At 40.7% G+C, this 24,538-nt stretch overlaps 2 protein-coding genes across 2 annotated transcripts; both read left to right on the top strand.

The window, feature by feature from the left end:
• The first annotated feature begins 2,704 nt into the window (after window positions 1–2,704).
• LOC141459901 (uncharacterized) lies at window positions 2,705–3,667 on the top strand. The gene has a single exon (XM_074139462.1). The coding sequence runs from the start codon at window positions 2,705–2,707 to the stop codon at window positions 3,665–3,667; it is 963 nt and encodes a 320-aa protein (XP_073995563.1).
• A 7,530-nt stretch (window positions 3,668–11,197) lies between these two features.
• On the top strand, window positions 11,198–12,124 carry LOC141459900 (uncharacterized). Its single transcript, XM_074139460.1, has 2 exons — window positions 11,198–11,658; window positions 11,734–12,124. The coding sequence occupies exons 1-2, from the start codon at window positions 11,198–11,200 to the stop codon at window positions 12,122–12,124; spliced, it is 852 nt and encodes a 283-aa protein (XP_073995561.1).
• The last annotated feature ends 12,414 nt before the right edge of the window (window positions 12,125–24,538 follow it).

Raw genomic sequence — 24,538 nt, 5'->3', positions numbered from 1 at the left:
TCCCAACAATCTGAAACCCCTTCCCTTCCTAGAACATTCTTTAAGCCTAGGGCTGTCTCCACCTTGAAGCCCTCCAAGACCCACACACCCAAATCAGCTAAGTCTCCGTCCCCTTCACCCAAGAAATCCTCTCCATCCGCTTCTCCTATTCCTACCCGACGGACACCCCCCTCCACATCGAGAGCTCCTTCCCCTCCAGTCCACTCCTTACGCTGTTACTTTTGTGACGAGTGGCATCAGATATCTAAGTGTAACGAATACCTGCGACTGCCAGTGAGCAATAGATGGAGTTTCATCACTGAGAACCACTTATGTGTTAACTGTTTCTCCAAATCTCACTCAGTGGCTCAATGCCCTCGAAGTTCTGGGTGCCTGGAGTGCGGTGGTGCTCATCACACCACCCTTCATCCCCCTCCCCCATCTTCTAGTCTAAGTCAAAGGACTTTACCCGATATTGTCATTCCCCCGTTAATGTCTTTAAGCCCTAAGCTGTCTAAGAAACTTCCTGACCCTTCTCCTAAAAGAGCAGTTCCCCACCTTCGAGATGACGTTTCTTCTCCTTCGACTTCATCTGGTAGCAGCATCCTTTCTTCACTCCCAACTATCTACTTTGGTAGTGATTCACCAAAAGCTACCTTTTAGGGATTCGGCCCGCGCGATACCATTCCCCAGTCCTGCTATGTTTTGTCGAGTTTTCCCCGAAACTGTCACTTGTATCACAGACCTAATCCACAAAGCAAATCTATTTTGAAGTCTTTCCCCTCCGATTTGTCGGTATCCCCCACTGCCCTGGTTTACCTCCTTGGAGGAGATGGCCAGTGGTATCGCGCGCGTGTCCTGTTGGATTCAGGCAGTGAAGTTAACTTAATGTCGAAGGCCTTCGCCAAGGAATGCAAATTAAATTATACTCCTATTACAGGTGACATTCGGGGAGTAGGAGGTAACTTCCTACGCAAGTCGTAGGTTTTGCTTCAACTAACATGAGACAATGTCCACCGTTTACCCAACTGAAAATCCCTCTTCGTATAGTTACGAGAACCATCCCTGATGCTCCTTCTTCTTATTTTCCCGTGGGCAATTGGTGGCATCTATAAGGCAAATACTTAGCCGACCCTACCTTTAATGAACCCCGTCCGGTCGATGTAGTCCTTTCAGCTTCCGTTTTTGATACCATCGACCTCGGACAAATAATACGCTCAAAGAATGGTTCCCCCAATGCTCGATTGACAACCCTGGGCTGGATTATATCTGGTCCCTTGAATAAAGCTGTACCGGACCTATTATAAAATTTTGTTTAACCACAAGTATTGTCACTTAACCGCCCCTAAGGTAATCACTGACCCAGCTATCTCAGAAGACAAACCCTTGACAGGAACCCTTCCTCGCAAGTCTGAGTCTGAATCATCTGGACAGCCTAATAACCCTGAATTTTTATTGGAGTCAGATCAATCAGTTTCCCCTAGCTTGTCTCCGTCCTCTACTCAAATTTTGTCAGCTCCCCAAGAGGAAGTCATTCCTCAGCTATCTGCTCGTCCAACCTTGGCTATTCCGCTTCCTCCTCCTAAACCACAACGTTTAAATAGAACGCGGCGTCCGCTGCAAATCCTTCCCACCCCTGATTCTGAGCCTTTTACCATAATTTCTGCGGAAGTCATTCCCTCTGAAGATTCTACTCTGCCAGTTGAGTCCTCTTTCGTCAATCCTGTGTAGGCTATCTCTATTCAACCTACAGTACTCCGCCTCAGCTCTGGAAAAGTCTCCCAACCAATTCAGCACCCCCCTGACCAAGTCTTGTCCCGTCTGATGGAGAAAATGTTTGCCCTGGAGGAAGTGCCTGAGGTCTCCCTTTTTACCCCAGAGGAATTGAAGGCCGAGGAATGTTTCGCTAAGTCATATTCCCGACTCTCTGATGGTCGCTTCTCAGTGGCCTTGCCGCTTAAGACGAGTCCGTGCTGTCTAGGCGAATCGAGAAAAATTGCTTAAAAGCGCCTACTCCAAACTGAGTCTCGTCATGCAAAGTCTCCACATCTTCGAACCCCCTACGTCGAATTCATGAAACATTACTTAGAGTCTAACCACATGGAGCTAGCCCCTCCACTCAAGTTGGGTCAAATTTCTTACTATTTACCCCATCACGCTGTGCACCGTCCAGACGACTCCCCGGAGAAGATCAGAGTTGCCTTCAATGCCTCCCAAAAGTCATCATAAGGCGTTTCCCTTAACGAGCTTTTGCTTTCTGGCCCAAGGTTACAACTCGACATTTGGAAGGTCGTTACCATATTCAGAACTGATAAGTGGGTGTTCACTGCTGACATAATGTTTGATGTTTCGGCAGGTACAACATCCCCCAGAAGATAGAGATTTATTACGTATCCTTTGGCGATTTGACACTAGCCAACCGGTTCAGGAGTACCGATTGTGCACTGTTACTTATGGAACCACGACAGCCCCCTACTTAGCATGTCGCGTACTCCAGGAATTAGCTCTCACTTCTCTGGCTTCCTTTCCCCTTGCCTCTGAGATACTACGCGATCGCACCTACGTACATGACATTTCTGGGGGAGACCCTACACTAGGAGCGGCATTGCAGTCCAGAGATCAATTAATCAAATTACTGAGTCAAGCACAAATTGAACTGAGAAAATGGGCATCGAATCACCCACAATTGTTAGATAAAATACCCCCTTAGCATCTCCTCCCTGCAATGTCCTCAGTCTGTTTAGAAAACGATGAGGAGGCACAACTAAAGATTCTAGGACATTGTTGGAACCCCTCTCAAGACTACTTCCATTTTCTGGTCCGTTCCGTTCATAATGTCCAAACAAAAAGACAATTAGCCAGTCAGATTGCAAAAGTTTTTGACCCTTTGGGATGGCTGATCCCCGTAACAGTTTTTGCTCGTGCAATATTTAGAATAGTCTGTCAAGCCTCCTTTGATTGGGATGATCCCCTGCCCTCATCAATTGTCCAGGAATGGGCTCAGTTCGCTGTCTCCCTGCCTGACCTGTCTAAAATTCACATACCTAGATTTTTGTCTCTACCCAATCCTAAGCGTTATTTAGTGGGTTTTGCTGACGCGTCTGAGCGAGCCTTTGCGGCCGTGGTTTACCTTTTGTCCCAGTCTGAGGACACTGTCATTAGCCTGGTCATGTCTAAAGCCAGAATGGCCCCCATGAAACCGGTCACGCTCCCTCGTCTGGAGCTTTGTGCGGCCCACCTATTTGCCCTTACGATTCATAAAGTCAGTTTGCTGTTCCCTCAGATAACCACCCAAAATATCCTAGCATTTTCTGATTCCACTATTGCCCTGGCTTGGATCACAGCTACACCACCTCCGCATTGGAAGGTGTTCGTGGGTAATAGAGTGGCTGCTATTTTGGGAAAGGTGCCTGCCTCCCAATGGTTCCATGTTTCCTCCTCACAAAATCCCGCTGACTGTGCCTCACGTGGACTACGACCCCAAGAGCTAGTAAGCCACCAGTTATGTTGGGAAGGCCCCCATTGGCTGAAATTAGACCAAACTTCAAGGTCTCTTGGCCAAGTGAGTGCCGATTTGTCTGACCTTGTCGTCGGAGCAGAAATCCGCTCCCAGGCCCATAATGTGTCAAGTGAAATGTCCTGCCCTGAGGAATTAGAGACTAAATTTTCCAGTCTTGTTACGATGTAACAGCTTTTCCAAACGAAACCAATTTTGAGGGTATGATTGTAATTATTCCTAGATTTTGTTCAGGTCAGTTAGTTAGAATTAGGTAAAATCGGGGATTAAGAAAATAAATCTAGGAAATTTAATTAAGAGAAATGAAGAAAGTGGATAAAATTATACTTGAAGAGCACATGGCTGTGTGAAGAGGGCAGCGGGGGGGGGGAAACGACGCGAGCAACATATGGGAGATAGAGACGGATGGGATTTTTTGAGAAAGAATTAATTACGAGTGGAAAATTGGTTGTTGTACCGAGCTGGTTGGAGCCAAAACAAATTGGAGTGAAAAGAAATCACCTTGGCGGGATTTGCCTCTGGGAGAGGATTCATTGAGCGGAGGACCTCTACTTCCCAAAGGGCGGCAGGAAGGAATAGTACCTGACTGGTGGCGAGCTTCCCATAAGAAGACCAGGAAAGAAGGGTAGATTGGAGCAAAACCAGGCCTGGGATTGACTGTAAGTGTAGGCAATGTAATAAGAGTGACTAGTTTTCTGATTCTATTGAGGACAATTATTTCATTACCTAGTAATCAAGTTTTGTATTTTTCAGTATTAAGCAGGGTTTATGATACTGTATTTTGCTGTAAAAAGACCTTTTTTTGTTGTGATCAATAAAAATATTTTCATAACCCTGAATCTTTATTTAAACCCCTAGCAACATCTCACATGGACAATAAATTTAATTATTTAATGAAGTAGTGATCTGGTTAGAGTAACGGCCAGCAGGGGCGCACTACACAGATTTGCTAACGGTGAAGCTGTTACTAGGTAACTAGTTTCTATTATAAATTTATTTTTATTTTATTTTTTTTCCCCTTATTATCCGAGTATTGTTTTAACTTTAATTCTAATCACTAGTATTGTTATTTGTTTATTATTATTCAGCATATTGCCTCTTCCTTGTTTTCTCATTTCTCCTTACCCCCCCGTCTCCACTGAGCTTACCTTCTCCAGCGGTGTTTGTGTTTGTAGAGGGTGGCGTAACTATTTGGCGCCCAACGTGGGGCTCGAGAAAATCAAATAATAAAACAAATTAAGGGATCATTTTGACATTTTTATCTCGGACCGGAAGGAGAATTTTATGATGGATGTGTATAGGCTGTTGAAGGAAGAGTTGCAGTACGAATTGGAAATAAGGAAAATAACCTCCGAAGGTAATTGCCAGGAACTGCGGAGAAGGCTGCATGAAGCCTTATCCATAGATGTCCCTCCTGATTCCAGCTGTGTTGCAAACTTGGACCCCAACTCGGAATTCACAATTTGTGAGAAGAAATATCTTGTGTTGAAGGGAGCGGTGGAAGAATGTGATGAAGATGCCGAATCAAGTGAACTGAAGCGCCTTAAAACGCGACTGCTGCACACTTACCAGCGATGCAACCGTATAGTACCGGAGAAGGGGCTGGAAGATCAAATTGCGGAGTTAGTGGAATCTATACAAGAGTTGAGAATTCAGCTGGAGAAGTCAACTGTGGGTACATCATCAACGGAGCGGTTAGCAGGGTCAGCTTATCCAGAGATAAGGCAAAGGAAGCACGCTAGTATCGTAGCCGATCTGGATCAACTAGCATTAGAAAAGGATTTCCAACCGACTCGAACAGAGGTCAGATGGAGTGTACCACAGAGGGCGTTAACACCAAATACCCTCCCCGAGATGCAAGCTACCGCCTACACCTCTACTAAGAATGACGTACTTCATGTTTCGAGACGGGACCCGAAATTATACAAGTGGGGCCTGACTTTCTCAGGTGAAGAGACAGGATGCACTTTGGCCAACTTCCTGGAAGATGTCGAAGTACGGATGGTCTCAAGAAACGTATCGCAGGAAGAAGTTTTCCGAGGATTCGACGATTTGTTAGCTGGTACGGCAAAAATATGGTTTAGAGCTAAGAGACAAGAATTCTCTTCGTGGCAAGAATTGGTGCGAGGATTGAAAAAAACCTTCCAGGATCCTGACTATGACGACCGGCTCATGGATGAAATACGCAGACGAACTCAGGGGTCTGACGAGATGCCATCATTGTTCGTAGCCAAGATGATAAGCCTATTTAACCGGCTGAGCATTCCACTGACAGAAGAGCAAAAGCTAAGAATACTAGAGAAGAATATTAAGAGCGACCATCTACCTCACCTCGCACAGGCTACCTATTCATCAGTGGAGGAATTGGAATCAGTTCTTTGCAACCTTGAGATATGGACCCAAAGAGCGGCAAGATATAGAGAGCCGCCAGCTAGAGGTCTACTTGAACCCGCACTGGGTCATCGAACCAGGAAACTGCTACCACCGGTGTCAGCCATTCGCGAATCCGGAACTCAGCTGGAACCGGAAAGAAGAGCAACGACGTATAGGGGTCCGGTCTGTTGGAACTGCGGGCAGACAGGACACTTGGCCAGAGCGTGCCGCTGTCCGAAGACACAATTTTGTGGGAGGTGTGGGCTTCTAAAAGTTAGCACACAGGCATGTACTCGCTGTGGGCCAAACCGGAAGAAAGCGGGAAACGGACCAGAGGGGTCGGCGCAGACCACCGCACCGGCTCCTCAGAACACCGCCCAAGATTAACCAGAGAAGATCCAGAATGGTTGGAGTGGGTGGAGGAGGTCAAGGATATGTTCTGTTACGGGATGTCACATAGATTAAGCCAGCCAAGCCTTGAAGATCGAAGACCTTTTCTTCAAGTGAGATTGTGGGGTATCTCAGTTAGTGGATTACTTGACTCGGGCTCAACGAGGACAGTAATCAACGACAGGTTGTGGAAAAGGTTATCCCCCTTAGGAATCAACCTTCAGCCATCGGATAACCAACAGATAACCCTGGCAAATGGAAGGACTTGCGCTGTAGAAGGCTTTGCAGTGGTGCCTTTCGAACTGAATGGGGCGGTTAAGATTTTGAATGTTTTAGTTGTACCATCTCTGAGTGTGGAATTGATACTTGGAATTGACTTCTGGAGGGAAATGTCACTTGTGGTGGACATAGCTAAGGCTACCTATAAGTCAGGGGATCCGGCCCTAGCCTGTGTATCTGCAGATACTGGAGTCATCAGCCAGGAGAGACTAACGAACAAGCAGAGAGAAGAACTGCGAGCAGTCACCAAGAAGTTCCGAGAAGCGTCACCACCTCATCTGGGCTGTACGGATCGAGTGGAACACATCATCGACACGGGAGATCAACCCCCACTGAAACAGCGATACTACCCAGTGTCTCCCTTTATACAAGAGGCCATAAATAAGGAACTTGACGCGATGCTGAAGGATGGGATAGTGGAACCATCAAGTAGCGGTTGGTCATCGCCAGTTGTCATGGTAAAGAAGAAGGATGGGAAGTACCGCTTTTGTGTGGATTATCGGGCAGTGAACAAAGTCACCAAACGAGACGCGTACCCTTTACCGTATATGTCGGCCATATTGGATCGTTTACGAAACGGTAGGTATCTCTCCTCCTTGGACATCAAGAGCGCATATTGGCAGATCCCTGTGGAGAAGAACAGTAGAGAGCGCACGGCCTTCACCGTACCGCATAGAGGGTTGTTCCAATTTCGCCGCATGCCGTTTGGTCTACATAATGCCCCTGCCACATGGCAAAGACTTATAGATAACGTACTGGGACCCACGCTAGAACCGTACGTCTTCGCCTACTTGGATGACATCATTATCGTCACACCTACTTTTCAGAAGCATCGAGAAGTATTAGCAGATGTTCTCGAGCGTTTAAGAGCGGCTGGCCTGACATTATCATGGGAAAAGTGTCAGTTTTGTAGGAGCGAACTTCGCTACCTAGGATATATTGTAAACGAGGATGGCCTTGGGGTTGACCCAGAGAAGGTGTCCGCTATTTTGAACTTCCCTAGACCTACAACCGCAAAACAGGTAAGGCGGTTTATAGGGTTAGCAAGTTGGTACAGAAGATTTGTGCCTAACTTTTCAACTTTAGTCTCTCCGTTGACGGATTTGCTAAAGAAAAACAAGAAGTTTGTGTGGGAAGACCGACAGGAAAGAGCTCTACAGGAACTCCAAAATCGACTGGTTTCAGCACCGATACTCACCTGCCCCGACTTCGAACGCCCATTTGTCCTTCAGACAGACGCTTCCACTACAGGTCTTGGTGCCATTCTGAGTCAAAATTTCGAAGATGGGGAGAAGGCCATTGCTTATGCCAGCCGAACACTCACAAATGCAGAGGAGAAGTTTTCAGCAACGGAGCTGGAGTGTTTAAGCGTGTTGTGGGCAATTAAGAAATTTAGGCCGTATCTGGAGGGCATAAAGTTCACGGTCATCACCGATCACAGTTCCCTGAAGTGGTTAATGACGCTGAAAGATCCCAGTGGCAGGCTAGGAAGGTGGGCCCTGCAATTACAAGAACACGAATTTGAAATCGTTCATCGTGCCGGGAAGCTAAATAAGGCGGCTGATGCACTCTCTAGAGTGAACGAGGGGTTACTCAGTGCCATTACAGACTCTTCTAGGTGTGATGCTTGGTACGAAAAGATGAAAGCCGAAGTAGAAGCATGCCCCGAAAAGTACCCCTTATGGAATCTAGACAGTGGAGTTCTTCGGAAATATGTCAAGGATGCTAAGGATTTGTTAGAATCAGAGGACCCCTGGAAGTTGGTTATCCCAAAATATCAGCGGATGGAGGTCTTAAAGGAATGCCATGATAATCCGACGGCAGGGCACCTAGGGATTTTTAAGACTAAGGAGAGGATAGCGCTGAGATACTATTGGCCAGGCATGACGAGCGATGTGGCACGGTACGTTAGGCGTTGTTCAACCTGCATGGCGAATAAGCCAGAGCAGCAGAAACCTGCTGGGTATTATGGGGAACAACGCAAAGTGTCGCAGCCATGGGAAGTCGTTACCATGGATATAATGGGTCCACTGCCTAGGAGTTCTCAGCAACATAGGTACATTCTAGTGGTCTGTGACTATTTCACTAAATATGTGCTACTGCACCCACTAAGACAGGCCACCTCTAAGTCTATTACTAAATTTGTGGAGGACCAAGTATTTTTAGTGTTTGGATCGCCTAAGGTCGCTCTAACCGATAATGGTTCCCAGTTCCTGAGTAAGGAATTTACAACCTTATTAGAGAACTACGGGGTAAAGGCAGTTCGGACACCATACTACCATCCGCAAAGCAACCCCACCGAGAGAGTAAACCGTGTCGTTAAGACAGCCATCAGGGCATACGTCAATGATAATCAGAAGCACTGGGATAAGCTGCTGCAGAAAATAGCATTCGCTCTAAGGACTGCGAAACATGAAAGTACGGGGTATACACCCGTGTATTTAAATTTTGGGCGAGAGCTACAGGCATGCAGCGACAACGCCCAGCAGAACATTACCAACCCAGATGAACTGGACGTCGCGGCAAGAGAGGCATTCGCCCAAAAATTTAGCAAGGTAAAATATTTGTGGAGTGAAGTAGTGAAGAATCTGACCAACGCCTATGAGAAGGCCAAGCGAACCTACAACCTGAGGAGAAGAGAAGTGAGTTATGCCCCAGGACAGGTTGTATGGAAGAGGGAGTTTCTCTTGTCTGATGCCTCTAAAGACTTTTCTAGTAAGTTAGCGCCGAAATATAAGAAGTGTACAGTGATACAGAAGATATCCAACACCGCTTACGAATTAGGAGATGAAAACGGCCGGAATTTGGGTATCTGGCACCCAAAGAAATGAAGCCGCAACCAGAGACCGGATAACTTGTAGAACACCGCACCCAGCAACCTGCTCAGTCCTTCAGCCCCTGAACATACCTTTCATACTGCCTTTTCTTTATCCTTTATTATATTTACATTGTCTTTCTTGTACTCCTTTATTGTTATATTCCTTAACTATTATATTCCCATGTCATTATATTCCTGTATTATTATATTCCTTTATTAATATATTCCTTTATTATTATATCCCTTTATTGGTTTAGTATTAACTTATTTTGCCTGTCTCTTCTTTCTTCAGGAAGGAGAGGGAATGTTACGATGTAACAGCTTTTCCAAACGAAACCAATTTTGAGGGTATGATTGTAATTATTCCTAGATTTTGTTCAGGTCAGTTAGTTAGAATTAGGTAAAATCGGGGATTAAGAAAATAAATCTAGGAAATTTAATTAAGAGAAATGAAGAAAGTGGATAAAATTATACTTGAAGAGCACATGGCTGTGTGAAGAGGGCAGCGGGGGGGGGGAAACGACGCGAGCAACATATGGGAGATAGAGACGGATGGGATTTTTTGAGAAAGAATTAATTACGAGTGGAAAATTGGTTGTTGTACCGAGCTGGTTGGAGCCAAAACAAATTGGAGTGAAAAGAAATCACCTTGGCGGGATTTGCCTCTGGGAGAGGATTCATTGAGCGGAGGACCTCTACTTCCCAAAGGGCGGCAGGAAGGAATAGTACCTGACTGGTGGCGAGCTTCCCATAAGAAGCCCAGGAAAGAAGGGTAGATTGGAGCAAAACCAGGCCTGGGATTGACTGTAAGTGTAGGCAATGTAATAAGAGTGACTAGTTTTCTGGTTCTATTGAGGACAATTATTTCATTACCTAGTAATCAAGTTTTGTATTATTCAGTATTAAGCAGGGTTTATGATACTGTATTTTGCTGTAAAAAGACCTTTTTTTGTTGTGATCAATAATAATATTTTCATAACCCTGAATCTTTATTTAAACCCCTAGCAACATCTCACATGGACAATAAATTTAATTATTTAATGAAGTAGTGATCTGGTTAGAGTAACGGCCAGCAGGGGCGCACTACACAGATTTGCTAAAGGAGAAGCTGTTACTAGGTAACTAGTTTCTATTATAAATTTATTTTTATTTTATTTTGTTTTCCCTTATTATCCGAGTATTGTTTTAACTTTAATTCTAATCACTAGTATTGTTATTTGTTTATTATTATTCAGCATATTGCCTCTTTCTTGTTTTCTCATTTCTCCTTACCCCCCCCCCCCCCCGTCTCCACTGAGCTTACCTTCTCCAGCGGTGTTTGTGTTTGTAGAGGGTGGCGTAACAGTCTGTATACTCTGCAGAATGTAGTGGCCTGGTGCCTGCGATTCGCCCACAATACTAGAGATCCAGTACATCGTATGTCAGGTCCATTGAATGTAAACGAACGTAGCGAAGCCCTGCGAGTTCTAATAGTCCGAGCCCAACAGCCCTCGCTTTCCGAGGAAATTGAGGATGCTCAGTCCCCCCGGCCTAGACTACGCCTCGTCTAAACCTTAGGCCTATTTCTGCACACTGATGGAGTGCTGCGAGTTGGAGGGAGACTCAGACTGTCCGCTGTACCCGAATCTCAGAAGCACCCTGCCTTGTTGCCTTCGTAACACCCCTTCACGGCCTTGGTCATACAAGATGCCCACATAGCCAACCTCCACGTAGGCCCCACTGCCACTCACGCATTTCTGCGAAGTCGATATTGGATTGTCAATGGTAAGAATGTTGTCCGCCGACAATTGGGAGCCTGTAACAAGTGTTTCAGTGTCAAGCCAACACCCTTCAACCCGCTCATGGGGCAACTGCCCGAAGGAAGAGCCAGCGCTTCATCACCCTTCACCACAATTGGCATAGACTATGCAGGCCCCTTCAACGTAAATATTGCTTCCCTGCGTTCAGCCAAAGTCCTCCAGTCTTATCTCGCCATTTTTGTCTGTTTTTCCACCAAGGCCATACACCTGGAGCTAGTCACAGACCACACAACACAAGCATTTTTAGCTGCCCTAAACCGCTTCGTTGCCAGGAGAGGTGTGCCAAGTCACATTTGGTCGGATAATGGCACTAACTTTGTCGGAGCCAAAAGAAGACTCAAGGAGGTATCCACACTATTAAATGACGCCAAGTCTCAGGAGGCCATTCTGAGAGAATCCAACAAAAGAGGCATCGAGTGGCATTTCATCCCTCCTAGAGCACCACATTTTGGAGGCCTCTGGGAAGCAGCAGTTAAATCCACTAAAAGATTACTGAAGGTCACGTTAGGCCCTCAAGAGCCCACCATGTAGTGTTTCCTCACAATCATTTGTCAAATTGAAGCCATATTAAATTCCAGACCTCTCACCGCTGTCTCGTCCTCGCCAGACGACCTGCAAGTGCTGTCGGCAGGTCACTTTCTCATTATGCGGTTAATGACTGCTCTTCCTACCGACGGTTCATTAACTCCCCGCACAGCACTTCGTTCCAAGTGGACCATGGCACAATTTACAGTCAACCAGTTTTGGAAAAGATGGCACAAGGAGTACCTCCTCGAGCAGCAGGCCATGCTCAAATGGCATTCGCCTTCCTTCCCGGCCGCAGAAGGACAAGTAGTCATGATCATGGACGACAACCTCCCTCCACTGCAATGGTCCATAGGCCGAATAGTCAACCTTCATCATGGGCGAGACAACGTGGCTAGGGTGGCCGAGGTGAAGACTACTTCAGGACTGAATAGAATAGAATAGAATAGAATAAAAATTTATTTGCTTTTAGAGTTACACTCTTTACAAATGGGTCTGGTTATAATTTTTTTTAAACAAAGCTATGAAATAAAAGTAATTCTTGCAATAATTATAAAAGAAAATTTACATGACTGGAAAACTGAAAGAAAAAAAAAACAAAAAACAAGGAAAAAGAAAGATAGATAAAAAATACAATAATATTATAAAAAATAGGCTAAACATAACATGACAACCTAAGATTCTCAATTTTAGATTTTGCACTTCTTATTAAGTTTGACAGGGCAGAGTACGAAAATAACTATTGTTGAAGTAAGAATAATAATAATGACAATAATAATAGAAGCACACATGTTTCATTAAGTTACTTATTACAATAATATTAGCTGTCGTATTTTTAAAGCTTCTAATGCAAAATAATAAATGTTATTTAGTTTTTCTTTAGAATTAATTGTTAATAAGTTGTGCAAATTTGTAATATTAGGGAAATTTTTACTAATGTACTTACATAGATATCTGTTCCCAGGGTCATTATACATAGCGCATTCTATTAAAAAATGCAATAACCTCAATAACGTGATTATTGTAAACAAGCGGCTTAAATGTTTTCTTTCTTCCAGCTTTATGAAAGATTACAATTTTGGTTTTGTCAGTGTTGACAGTAAGTGAATTATTACTACAGTATTCATTCAAGAAATTCAGCTTTTTTTGGCATTCATGCCACGAATCAGACAGAAAAACCATATCGTCCGCATATAATAGAATAGATAGATCATAGTTGCTGGAGATTGGAATACCAAATGAATTTTTTGATTTATAAAAATCAGCAATGTCAGAAATAAATAGATTAAACAAAAGAGGGCTAGCTGTTTCTCCTTGGAGAACACCTCTGGTAATATTAATCGGATCAGAAAGCGAATAATTATAATCTAATAACATATTAGCTTTGTCATAAATATTTTTTAATGAGATTATTATTTTTTGAGAAATTCCAAACGAGTGAAGTTTGCACCACAAGTTAGTATGGTCGATTGAATCAAATGCTTTCTGCATATCAACAAATGTGGCAAAGACATATTTATTTTTCTTAATGATATTCAAGTTTATGGCAGAGCTCAGTGTGAATATGCTATCAATACAACCCCTGGACTCACGGAATCCGTTCTGTTCCTCGGGGATAATGTTATTTTGTTCAGACCAATTAGAAAGTCGTTGGGTTGTGACAGAAGTAAAAAGCTTCATCATAGTGTTAACGAGGGCAATACTTCTATAATTGTTAGGATCCAACTTATCTCCCTTTTTAAAAATAGGTTTAATTTTAATTTCTGACCATTTGTTGGGTGCTCTACCTGAGTGGAAGATAACATTAAATAAATTTACTAAATAATGCACAAAATTTGGTGGTAGTAATTTATAATATTCAAAAGGGATTGCATCAGTACCAACAACCTTATTATTTTTAGCAGATTTTACAGCCCGCTGTACTTCTTCGATTGTTATATCCGAATCTAAGTAAGAATCATATAGATTGCCTAATGTAATATTAGCATTCATAGGCGATGTGTAAAAACAACGATAAAACGAAATCAGCGATTCCGACGGAAGTGATAGGCTATCATTAGAATTTCCTTTAAAGAGTCGTACACACTTCCAAAATTCGGCAGAATTTTTCGTATTAGCCAAAACATTTAAATTATTATTTATGTATTGTATTTTATGCGATTTAACAGTATTTTTGTATAATTTTTTTGAAGCTAAATAGTTATTTAGCGATTCTGGGGTGAAGCCGTATAATTTACAATTTTTAAAAGCCACCTTAACTTCCCTCTTAGCAACCCTACACTCCGGTCCGAACCAAGCATTATTCTTAGAGTAAGTCTGTGCGCGAGATAAATTAGTAGTGACAACTGCCTGGACTTGAGAGTTTTTTGCTTCAGAAATTAAGCATTCAATTAGATTTTCGTAAAGTTCATTGGAGTCAGATGAATTGAAATACAATGCAGGGGAAGTAGAAAGAAATAGAGAAAAGGTAATTAGTTTCTGGGGATCCCAGTCAAACACGTTTTTAGAAATTAAGTTCTTATTTTTGGAAGAAGGGCGATTATTGTTAAAAGAAAAATTAAAAAGTTTACTGCAAACCGAAGAAGGAATATGAGTGGAAATTTCAGGGACTGGGTGTATGTTAAAATTTTGAATTACGTCAAATGTAGAATAAGAAGCCCAGATCATATCGACAGAGCTGGCTCCGTTATATGTAAAACATGTATACTGTCCCGGCCAATCGTTTAAAGCTCTCCCATTTAGCACGATCATCCCCCAATCCTCCATTAGATTCACTAATTTCTTACCTCTAAGATTCGTAACTGTATCAAGTGAGAAACGATTTTCATAAAAATTTCCGTTTTGAGGGAAACAGTCTGAATCAAGTTGATTAAGGTTGCCAATTCGACAGTTCCAGTCTCCACCAATAATTAAGTTCTGGGCATTATTAATTTCTTTATTTGAAATAAAAGCACTTTCGAGGGATTCTAAACAAATGTCTATATCTATAGAAGGGGACCAATAAATCTGACCAATGACAAGCTCCTCGTTTTCAGATTGCAAATGTATAAACAGCTCATATTTACTGCTAATTAACAATTTAGTATCAACGCCATCGACTTTTTTAACTAAAGTTAATAATCCACCACTAGGACGACCCATTGTTTTGGTCTTACATGCTGGTGCCACGAAAGGGACATATTTTCTTAAAAAAGATGGTAAAGAGACTTTATCATTTAGCAAGAAAGTTTCCTGAAAACAGATAACATTATATTTTAATAAAAAATCCTTAGTACTATTATCAATATTAAATATATTACTGAAACCCTCAATATTCCAAAATAAAATACAAAAGTTTGTGTTATTAAACTCTTTTGGCAAAACAATTTGGTTATTAAGTGACAAATTACTTTGGAGACTATGAAACCGTTTTACTTTTCCTTTTTGGGCACTGCTGGAAAGCGCCTGTTTAAAAAAGAATCCAGGGGCCTCTTTTTGATATTCTTTTTCTTTTCTTGAGCTGGAGTTTTCCCTTAGAAGATACAGAGGTGTCAGTGTCAATATCCTCAAACTCGTCGGCTGTTGAAATTACGGTGTTATCTCTAGCAGAAGAAGTTTCGGGAATAAACCTCAGTAGGTCACTTTCATCAGTGACAGATAATGCAGGTGAATTTGGGGTTTCACGTACGAAAAGCTTGTTGTTTTTAAACCATACAAAGGTAAGGTTGCCCAAAGTTTTCAGTTGTTTCGCCTTTTTATATAAAGCACTGTTAAAAGGTGACATAAATTCTGAGATAAATATAACTTTCTTATCAAATCCAGGGTCCAAATCAGAAGCTATTAAGTTTTTATTAAGCCTTGATAATCTCAAAAATTCATTTTTAACCACTGTGCGGCTAAACTTTAAAAATATTGGAGAATTTTTATTTGAATCGGGCAACCTAGATCGCAATCTGTAACACTGATCTATTTGATCTTTATTAAAGTCGAACTTAATCGCTCGACTTACCAAATCGATTATGTCTATTAAGTTTTCGTTCTGTTTAATAGGTATATTACTAATTTTGATAGCGTCATAACGCGAAGTTTGGAGACAAAGATTTAATTGATTTTTCAAAACATTAATCTCAGCTTTCATTAGTTTATTTTCCTTTATAAGGGCCGAATTTTCAGATCGACATTCTTTGACAATATCTTTAAGAGTAGAAACTTCAGTTTTAATTTCCTGTTTAAAGCTGTTAAGTTCAGCCGTAAGCGAATTGATATCGGCGCTGATAGTATCAAATCTGTTAAGTAATATTGTGAACTTATCTGTGGTACTCCCACCAGCTCCAGTAGTCAGTACGTCACGAGTGGACCCCTCCACTTTAGGCTTCTCAGCATTGGACGGCATGGTTTGCACTTATTCCAAATAATAATAAATAAACAAGACCTTTAACTTTACCCCACTCTTAAACTTCACAATAGTAATTTTCAGTTTAAATTAAGAAGTTTTTAATTAATAACTCATTAACTAATTAACCAATTGTCACCAAACTTGGTAGAAATATCAGCAACTAATAAATAAAACTGTACACTGAATTTCAAAAAAATAGACGCGCTCTAACCCACTCAAAATTACAAAAAAGACAGAGCGATTACAGACACATGTGCACTACTTGCAAGTCACAACCAGACCGCTACTTCAGGACTGATCAGTCGGCCTGTCCAGAAGCTCTGCCCCCTCCCAAATCAGTAAGTGGATCTCTGACGAGTCCACTGCGGGGGAGGATGTTTGGTTCCCCAATAGTGGCGGCCCCCCAACTTGTTTTTCCCAGAGTGTGCCCCGCGTCAGTTGGCGCAATTGTGTGAGCACGTGAAGAGAGAGGGGGATGTGCTGGTAGGAAGTGAAGCCAAGCGTCACTGAGAAGGAATGTCGGCCATGTTAGCATCAGCTTTTTCATGTTGTGCGTATTATTATTAAAAACTGTGGTTTGTGTTCACAAGGTTATGAGAAAACTGTGTCTTAGTTTATTATTTAATGAGCTCAAACTTTTGGACTTTATGGATAGAGACTCACATAAGTACAATAATTATTACAATTAATTCCTCCCTGATATATGTATATTGTCTTGGACAAATAACTATTCTAATCACTTTCCCTGTTGTATGTCGCCTAGTACAAACAATTGTTCTAAGTTTTCCCTGTTGTATATTGCCTTGTACAATAATTATTACAATTAAGTCTTCCCTGATATATTTTGTCTTGTACAAATAATTAGTCTAATTAATTTCCCCGTTGTATATTGCCTTGTACAATAATTATTACAATTAAGTCTTCCCTGATATATATTGTCTTGTACAATTAAATAGTCTAATTAACTTCCCCGTTGTATATTGCCTTGTACAATAATTATTACAATTAAGTCTTCCCTGATATATATTGTCTTGTACAAATAATTAGTCTAATTAATTTCCCCGTTGTATATTGTTTTGTACCAATACTTATTCATTGAGTGTAGTGCGTATTCCGCACCAAAGTGTTATAAAGGACACATACACTGTGGTGTTCAGATCCATTATTATTTCACTAGTTGTGTATTATTTTGTCTGTATCTCCTTGGAGACATTTTAATTGTGAATAAAGATTTATGGTTAATTTGCAAAAGTGTTCTGAAGACTGGTGGCGTCCCCCACTATTCCAGCCTTAATTTTAATTGCCTCTATACCCACCCCCTCCCTTTTGACTATTTTTCAAGTTCTTTTTTATTTTTTTCCTCTTCTAATTTCTGTAATATATCATTGTCTGGCTTTTCTAAATTTATTAACGTTTTTATGTTCCAATTAGGTTTAGGTCTTCTTTCGATAGCACCTCTATTTATTTCTATTTTTATTAATCTGTGATCCGTTTGAAACTTAAATTTACTATTGACATCTAAATTTTTAATTAGCGTTTTCTCTCTCGTCAGCACATAATCAAACTCTGTTTTATCTTGACCATTAGGTGGCAGCCAGGTCCATTTTTTCCATCTCGTTTTTTAAAGAAAGTATTCATCGTAATGGATTTAGAAATCAGTTAATAATAATGGGCGATTTTAATAGCCAGGTCGGGAAAAAGGAATTAGAAGAAGAAGTAATTACAGGCCCGTATGGATACAAGATACGTAATGAAAGAGGTTCAAAACTTATTAATTTCTGCCAAGAAAATAAGTTATATACGTATATTTTTTTTTTTTTTTCAATAGTCTGAGTTAATTCCGAGTAGAAGTTATCACTTTCTTCTTCACCTGAGCTTGCTGTCGGAGCATACACTTGTATCAAAGTCAACAACCTCTTTCCTTTCGTTTCAATTTGGAGTAACCCTATTCTGTCAGAAATTCCTTCAAATTTCACAATATTTTTACTGAGTCTAGACTTAATAAGAAATCCGATGCCTCTTTGACCAAATTCTTTTCCATTACATGCAAATATAAATCCTGTTTTTCTAATTATGATTTTTTCTGCTCCTAATCTAACTTCTGAAATTCCTAAAATATGTCTGTTTGCATTAACGCATTCTCTAATTCTATTAATCTACATTCCGATCGAAGACTCCTGACATTAAGGTGCCAGTTTTTGGCAATACTTTGTTATTTCTTCTTATTTTTTTAGATGGGAGCTAATATGTCCTTGGTGACAAACCGTTCTGGACAATAGGAGTTCATATCCGAGTCCTTGCCTTGGTCAACAAACTTTTCTTGTGGCCTGGTATCTTGTATTTGCTATTTTGCCAATTCATTATTACTTATGGAGTCTGAACGACGTCGATTTTGATCCATAATAGTGCCGGTTTTGACTTCTTTTATAACTTGTTGAGGTTTATTTCGTTTTGCAGTATTCGGTGTATCTGAGAGTTTTTGAGCTATATTACCTGGAGGCGTAATACTTAAATTACGCTTCTGCCTATCTATTTGACTTCGATTTCCTTTATTGAACTCCTTTATGATCAGTTTATCGTATCTTATAATAGCGTATTTCCCATTATTTCTGGCTTCAAGTAATTCAGATTGAAGTTGTTTACGCTTCGCTATTACTTCAGGAGTAAAATCTTCTGTCACATATACGTTAGAATTTTTTAACTTCCGTTTATTCCTCATTATTTCATTTTTTTTTACGAAGAGTTGTCAGCCCAACTAAAATTGGCCTAGTTTTATTTTCACTTTTCCGACCTAGCCTTCTCACAAAATCAATTTCACTGATATTAATTTTAATTTGCATTCCATTAAAGATTTCTTAAATAACGCATTCTTCCAAACTATTTGCACTATTCTCTTTAATGCCATGTATTAAGATGTTTCTTTTCCTAACTTCACGTTCAAGAAAATTAATTTTTATTTATTGTACTTCTATTTTTTCATTTATTCCAATCATCAGATCTTTAACAGTTTTTGTTATTTGATTCGTTTGATCATTCATATTTTCATTAATTTCATTTTTGAATTCAATAAACAACTGTTTTAAAGATGCTGCATCCATTCTCACTATTTTAAATGTAAATGTTTAAAAAGAAAATGTTTGATAGATTTGAAATTGAAGAAACAACAAAATCTTTAAACTTACTATGTGTAGAAACAATGTGTCGAGAGAGTATTTGAGTACACAAAAATATAAACAACTTATCAAGTACTTGTAGAGGGGGTAACTGCAAGTTGTATTACTACCGTTTCCACTTTTTTCAGATATTATTTTGCTTTTTTATTTATTAAAGAGTCAACAGAAATAATTCAATTTTTAACAAATTAAGTCTCAAATGCACTGTAACACTTTACGAATTTTTCAAACATTTTCAACAACGTTTTCCTCCTGAAATTGACTAGCAAACTCAGAGCACAAACAACACATCCGCTTTGAACTCTCAACAGACTGGTCATACATGGCCATTAAAATTCGCAAGGTCCCACCGCAGATTCCGAAACTGTTCAACTTGTGCCATAATTTATTGTGTTGTACAGTATCGAAGGCTCTTCTGAAATCTATAAATATTCCAAAAAGTTAGCTTCTTTTTATCCTCAATTGAATAGAACTCATTGGCGACAAAGTAAACACGGTGTTGGATCCTCGCAAGGAGTTGCGGCCCCCCTTGACCAGAATTTTCTTTGAGCGACAAATGTCCGTTGGCAGCATTGGTTGTTTGGACGTGGTGGGGATGGTGGCCAGTGCAAGGCAGAAGTCCAGTTGCCCTTGGGCAACTCAACAGAGACGGAACTGCTGACTGACCTTGTGTGCTGTGCGTCGGTCCGCCAAATTAATGGCGTCCTTCCGCCGGAGGAACATGTGCCAGTGCTAATGAGGAGAGATTGTCTGTTAAGAATTGGACTTTATTGTACCTTCTGTATCTGTCATGTATGTGATAGATACTTTGACTAAATTAAAATTGGAGTGGTCGAACACTTTGTTTTATATTAATTGCCCCCCCTATTACACTCCTTTTCTCACGGCATCGCGAAATCCTCTTCCCTTCCTGAAGCCCATCTGTTCTTCCGGAATTAATTTATTGTATTCAGCCCATTCATAGAGTCCATTAAAAATTATATAAGTAAATATTTTGGAAATGTATTAAAAATGGCAATAGCTCGGTAGTTTAAAGGGTCATTAACATCACCTTTCTTATGAAAAAGTCGCATTTTTATTTTACTCTAACTTTTGGGAATATCTTCGTTTTAAATTAAGCAGGTAATGAAGCCAGGCAGAGGGGAGATGTTTAAAGCATTCGTTTGGTACTTAGTCCAAGCCGACGGCCTTATTGTTTTTGCAGTAGGTTATACTGTTTAATAGCTCTTCGAGAGATACTTCCTGATCAAGAGAGGGGTGAACAAAGCCAAAATAATTGATACCTAACTGGGGTTCAGTGGGCATAACGTAATGATAAAACTGCTCCCAATCTACCAATGATATAGGACAGTTTCTGAACGACTTCCTCTGGCGATATTTATTTATGACGGACCAAAATTCTGAGGGATTATTTAAGTTTCTAAGGGAGCATTTCACCTGTTGAGCGAATGACAATTTATTATTTTTTATTAATGCTCTGCACTGTTTCTTCAACTCTAAATATCTATTTAAATCAGAATTGAGTTTAAATTTACGATACATCTTATTCAATTTTTGTTTAAGTAATTGGCAATCTTTAGTATACCTCTGTTTATTATTATAGGGTCATAGCGTTTTTTTACAATTACTTTAGATAATTTCATAGCTTCCAGAATGGTCAAATAAAAATTGTCATACAGATCATTAACATTATTGCTATCAAAATAAATATTTGAACTATTTTCCATGCAATAACTAAATTGCGATAAATTTAAAATACTTCTGTTAATAATATGAGTGTAAGTTAGTTCTGTACTTTTTTGAAGGCTAATTTTATTAACAATTGAAACACCAGGAGTGTTCTACCCCTGTGGGTTTGGGGGTAGAATAGACCCACAGTGTCTCCCGCTTGTCGTAGAAGGCGACTAAAGGGGCAACTGTCCGTTGACCAATTTCCCTTTCCTTCTTGCTCAAACTTCCTATTCCTTTGCCCTCTCCTCTTTTATTTTCTTAACCCTCTCCCTTGGGCAGACAAGGCTCACTGCCGCAGTGAAGGCAACTTGTCTAGGGGATGATGACCCTGAATTCAAACATCCTGGTCCTCCAGGTTGGGGGTTGATGCAGTGGGCCAGCTCCTCACTCATCACAAAAAAAACTAAATTGCTTTCGGATCCAATAGAAATAAGCTGGATGGTTTTAATCGGCAACGACTAAAGGCGCGGAAACGAATAGTATTTTTTGGCACGTGGAATGTCCAAGGTTTGAGCACAAAAAAACAAGAAGTGCTTGAAGAAATGCAAAAACAAAAATTAGGTGTTGCAGTCCTTACAGAAACCAAAATTAAGCGAACCTACAGTGAGACCGTGGGAGATTACTTGCACATATACAGTGGAGTGGATAAAGGTGAACGAGCTAAAGCTGGTGTTGCAATATTAATTCATAAAAAGTTAAAGCGCTATTTGTGTAACTATGAGTGTATAAACGAAAGAATTATTAAAGTAGAAATGAAGATGTTTGGACAGGAGACTGAAATTATTGGGATTTATGCTCCAACAGATGATTCAAGGCAATCGGAAAAGGAAACCTTTTTTGACAGTTTGTGCGATGTGCTTGAGAAAATACCAGATCGTAAGGTTGTTGTTTGTATGGGAGACTTTAATGGACGAGTTGGAAGGAGAAATGGGGATAAGACGGTTGGTGATTTCGGAGAGGATGCTAAGAATGATAACGGCTGTAGATCAATAAGTCTATGTGAACAGTTAAATATGAGTATATTAAATGGTTTTTACAGTCACAAAGAAATTCACAAATATACCTGGCACCAACCAACTAAGAAGTTAAAATCAATAATTGATTATATTACGTTGAGGAAAACTGGTAAGGTAAAAGTGGAAGATGTCAGGGTGATGAGGGGAGCAGAATGTGGATCTGACGACTTCTTCTAAAAGGAAAGTTTCGATTTAAATATAACCACTCGTCTAAAAACCCTGGAAATCCCAAAAAGAGTAATAATCCACAAGAAATAGTTCACTATTCAATTGAAAGCATGCAACATCAAGACTCAGTCAAAACATTGTACAGTAACAGGCTAGAAGAGAAATTGAAAAGTTTAGATTGTATTGACAATGGAGACCCATATGAGCAGATATGTAAAAATATCCACGCAGCGACTTCCGAAGCAGTCGGAATTACGACAAAAGAAAGATGCACCAGTAACAAATACTGGTGGAACGAAGAAGTGGAAGAAGCTGTCAGGGAGAAAAAAAGACTATATAATAATTGGCTGAGCTGCAGAGATGAGGTGAATTTAAAAAAGTATAGAACGGCCTCAAGGAAAGTTAAAAAAGAAAGAAGAAAGGCATTGAAGATCTACTGGGAAAACTCTTGTAAATATATAGACACCTACATCGATGGGCAAAAAACTAGTGAAGCTTGGCGTACCCTAAGGAGAATGAAAGGATCAAAAGTGAGAAACAGCTTTCCAGTAATTAAGGAACAAGAGTGGGTTGATTATTTCTCAGATTTGTTTAGTGAGGACAGATCAGATTTTATTACGAACTCCGACTATTTTACAGAACTGGACGGTGAGAAAATCCCTACGGTTTCTATTTAAGAAGTAGACTCAGCACTTAAGGGAATGAAGAATGGAAAGTCTCCTGGCCCCGGATCTATCTACATAGAACTGATTAAGGCAGGACCAATTAGCTTAAAAACTAAGCTTGCAGAATACATGTCCAAACTCTTGAAAGGAAAAGAAGTTCCAATAGAGTGTAGGATGGGACTTATAACCCCAGTGTTTAAGAAGGGGCAAAGGAAAGACTGCTCCAACTACAGGGGAATCACAGTAACAAGCTCTCTTAGCAGGGTATACGGGCGCATCCTTAACAGCAGACTTGAGGAAGAAGTTAAGGATGTTATTAGCGAAGAGCAGGCAGGTTTTCGAGCTGGTAGATCGTGTATCATGTATCTTCAGCCTCAAAATGCTCATCGAAAAAAGATTAGCCTGTGATCGGGAACTCCACATGATCTTCGTGGATTTGAAGAAGGCCTATGATACTGTGCCACTAGCCAAATTGAGGGAAGCTCTTCATAATGTAGGAGTCAAAAGTTACCTCATTAGAGCAATTCAAGGGCTATATAAGAATGCAAGTGGAGCAGTAAAAGTAGGTGGGCGGATCTCAGCAAGTTTCCCGGTAAATAAGGGACTGAAGCAGGGTTGCTGTTTATCCCCTCTTCTTTTCAACATATATGTAGAACAAGCGCTCAAACACTGGAAAAGATCCTGCTGCAAAATGGGTGTACCTGTTCGTGATAAGTTTATCCACTCCCTCCAATACGCCGATGACCAGGTAATAATAGCGTCAGAGGCAGAGGATGTGAGCTACATGTTTAGGAAGTTAATAGCCGAGTATTCCAGATGGGAACTAAGCGTTAGCAAAAAGAAAACTGAATACATGGTGTTCAATGCTCCTCCCGTTCCGGTAGAGATAGACGGCTGGATGCTATATCCAAGTAAGGAATTTAAATATCTTGGGTACTGGCTGTCATCTACAGGAACAAGTGAGACAGACATTAAACACAAAGTAAATAATGGCAAGAAAATTATGAATGCATTAAACGCGACCCTCTGGAGCAAGGAAATAGGAATAAAAACAAAAAGGAAAATTTACCACTCATTTGTGGAAAGTGTAGCCACATACGCAGCAGAAAACTGGACGTTGTCCAGAAGAGCTGAAGGTAGCTTGTTAGCCCTGGAAATGGACTTTTGGAGGAGGAGTTGTGGTGTATCCAGGCTCCAGCGAGTTCCCAACTCCGAAATTAGGGAGAAAGCCAAAGTCGAAAAGACCATTCTCTATACAATAGAGACCAAAAGACTGAAATGGTATGGCCACCTAATGCGTATGGATGAAGATCGCTGGCCCAGGAGAATCCACAGCTTCACTCCACAGGAAAGGAGGAAACGGGGCCGACCTAGGAGGCGGTGGATGGAGGGTGTGGAACAGGCGATGGCAGCGAGGGGATTGAGAGAGGGAGACTGGGAAGATAGAGAGCGCTGGCTATTGGGTATCGGGGATATGACCGCATAGGTTGTAAACTACCCAAATAAAAAAAAAAAACAAAAAACACCAGGAGTATTTATTTTTAAGATACAACAGTGGTCGGAGTAATTAGAAATATTTTCAAAAAAAAAAATCATTAACTAAATCAACAGTACCCATAGAAACCCAGACCAGATCTATTACACTACAACCCTATTTAGACAGATAAGTATAATTTGCGGGTGAATCGCTAACAGAGCGCCCATTGCACAGCACTAAGCAGAAATCTTCA

The sequence above is a fragment of the Rhodnius prolixus genome, unplaced genomic scaffold (genome assembly GCF_049639745.1).
Source record: "Rhodnius prolixus isolate KJV_2025 unplaced genomic scaffold, Rpr scaffold_29, whole genome shotgun sequence".
In the NCBI taxonomy this organism is placed as follows: domain Eukaryota; kingdom Metazoa; phylum Arthropoda; class Insecta; order Hemiptera; family Reduviidae; genus Rhodnius; species Rhodnius prolixus.
This window is presented reverse-complemented; position numbering and strand designations above follow the sequence as displayed.

Excerpts from the sequence above, each read along its gene's own strand:
- LOC141459901 (XM_074139462.1), top strand. The coding sequence starts at position 2,705 with ATGTCCTCAGTCTGTTTAGAAAACGATGAGGAGGCACAACTAAAGATT.
- LOC141459900 (XM_074139460.1), top strand. The coding sequence starts at position 11,198 with ATGGGGCAACTGCCCGAAGGAAGAGCCAGCGCTTCATCACCCTTCACC. Across the intron at positions 11,659-11,733 it reads AAAAGATTACTGAAGGTCAC|ACCTCTCACCGCTGTCTCGT; the intron begins GTTAGGCCCTCA and ends ATTAAATTCCAG.